Here is a 2,455-nt window from a genome sequence, read left to right on the forward strand (position 1 = left end):
GGAGCGAACAACACGTTCTGCTTGTTGCTTCCTCAGGATGAAACGTTCTGTTCCTTTAATAAGCCTGTTTGAAAATGCTGTGAGAAAAAGAAAAGATGTGACAGCATTTTTGTGATGGATAATTTCTTTATATGGTCTGTGTTGTATTCCTGCGATCAACCAGTGGCTGTAATGTGGTTGAATAGAAGCTACCAATAGCAGATATTTTGTGCTGATATTCAATATTCAATTTGACAATTTTTCTGGCAGAAAAAAAACAAATATTCCTGGATTTCCCCTGGAATTTTCCTCTTATCAGTGTAGTAAAACCTCTAAAACAGCATTGAGACCATCATGGGACACTAAAACTCTCCATTTAAACCCTGGATGGTAATGATAACACTACTACTATTACTACTACTAATAATAATTATGATTACAACCAGATCCATGCCTGCTGGGTTGGGATCAAATCCCACCACAATCTTGCCTTCTGGGTTTTCCCTCCTCTCTCTCAGGGGGGTGGAGTCTACTTTCAAAAAACGGGTAACTGAATGAATGGATGAAAGGATTCAAATGGATTTAAATCAGAGTAAATCAGTTAGTACATGTCCCTGCATACATGGCTTGTCTGTGGGAACTGGTGACAGGACAGGAACATGTGCCGGTCACATGAACCAGCCTCTTCAATAGGAAGAGGTTTTGATTTCCTTAAAAAAAACCAAAAAAAACCACCCAGATAGACTCATGAAGTTAGATTTTTTTTAATCGATTTAAAAAAACAAAAAACTAAAAAGAGAGAAGTCAGGACACATAAAGAGTTTGTGCAATTTCTGTTTCGAGACTGATACGGAAACCACAGTCTGAGGTTTGGTGAGACCTGATTGGACGGGGCCAGAGGAAGCACACGTATTCATCTGACACTTCACTTCCTCCCAGGAAGACGATCAGCAGCCGTTGAGCAACAAACGAGCCGACGGCGTCTGCCTCGACCGCAGAGGAGCAGAGGAGCAGAGGAGCAGAGGAGCAGAGGAGCAGAGGAGCAGAGGAGCAGAGGAGCAGAGGAGCAGAGCCGCCTGCTCCAGACCCGAGCCTCCACCTGGAACTTTCCGTGTTCGCTCGCATTCGTTTAGAAAACCTCTGCGTGGGTTTAGTATGTCAGCGTCTGATCACAGCTGCCAGCCACCGAGCCGGATCGGCCATTTTGGAGGCCTCCGTCTGCCGGATCTGGCCGTCTGAAGCCTGAGTGTCGCAGTATGAGCGAGCGGAGGAGGAGGCGGGGGGGCGGCGAGTGGCCGGCCGGCGGCGAGGCTTCGCCCCGCTACAGGAAGCCGTGGCAGAGAGCCGACTCCCAGCATGCACCGCGGCGGCCGCTGGACAGATACGAGTGGAGGACGTCCGCTCGGCTCACGCCCGGGGCGGACGAGACGGCCGACCAGGGGGCCGGAGGGCGCCGCGAGCCGCTCGGCCCGCCGGGGGTCAGCGCCGAACACGGAGGCCGAGGGGGCCGCGGAGGGCCCGGCTCGCTCCGCAGGCTCATCCCCTTCCTCAGGTCTCTGTCTGAACCCGGGACGGGGGGTGGCTCGGACAGGCCGCCGCTCAGGAAGGCGGAATCGGACGCGGAGCGGAGCGGTCCCTGGGCCGGCGGCCGCCTCACCTCCTGGTCCCGCAGGATCGGGCGAGCGCTCAGCAGCAGAGGCGGAGCCCGGGACGACGGAGCGGCGGCTGGTAGGACACTTCCTGTCTCTGGGTCTTCATGTCTCTGAGCCTTCATGTCTCTGAGCCTTCATGTCTCTGAGTCTTCATGTCTCTGAGCCTTCATGTCTCTGAGCCTTCATGTCTCTGGGTCTTCATGTCTCTGAGCCTTCATGTCTCTGAGTCTTCATGTCTCTGGGCCTTCATGTCTCTGGGTCTTCATGTCTCTGGGTCTTCATGTCTCTGAGCCTTCATGTCTCTGAGCCTTCATGTCTCTGGGCCTTCATGTCTCTGGTAGTTTGGTAGAATATCGTGTCACAGACTCCATGACACCATGTGGTTTAAAGTGCTGCTGAACTCTGGCTGGACCTCAGGCTGTGCAACTTCCTGACATGACATAACAACAAAATCAGTGATTCTCTGATTTTTTTCTGCTTTTTGAATCGCTTTCTTGTTATTTAACCAACAAGTGGAACACTGAAATCCAGTCAGAGGAATTTCAGTGTTCCACTTCCACATAAAGAAAGAGATTCACTTCACAACAATTCAGCAGCAGGACTAGTTTTTTATATATTATCAGAATCTGCTTTGTCAGCGTTCCTTTATGTGCTAGAAGTGATTTTCAGACTGTTCCTCCAGACAATGGCAGTGAATGGAGAGAGAAAAAAAACACAATTCTCCAGTCTGCTCTACCGGAGCAACAGATCACAGAATCACTGATTTTGGGGTTTTTATCATGGAGGAAGAGACACGACCCAAGACTCTACCAGAGGCACACAGA

At 50.8% G+C, this 2,455-nt stretch overlaps 1 protein-coding gene across 1 annotated transcript in view; it reads left to right on the forward strand.

The window, feature by feature from the left end:
• Positions 1-1,003: 1,003 nt before the first annotated feature.
• The window catches only part of LOC139655503 (uncharacterized), a gene marked incomplete at its 3' end in the record, with an annotated part of 28,343 nt that continues 26,891 nt past the window's right edge, over positions 1,004-2,455 (forward strand). Inside the window, exon 1 of the mRNA XM_071532938.1 lies at positions 1,004-1,707. Coding sequence (XP_071389039.1) covers positions 1,236-1,707 — 472 coding nt within the window. The remainder of the gene's footprint in view (positions 1,708-2,455) is intronic.

Source organism: Centroberyx affinis, unplaced genomic scaffold (genome assembly GCF_046629955.1).
Source record: "Centroberyx affinis isolate AG114_WGS23_722 - 3 ecotype Tasmania unplaced genomic scaffold, CSIRO-AGI_Caff_v1 ptg002289l_1, whole genome shotgun sequence".
Classification (NCBI taxonomy): domain Eukaryota; kingdom Metazoa; phylum Chordata; class Actinopteri; order Beryciformes; family Berycidae; genus Centroberyx; species Centroberyx affinis.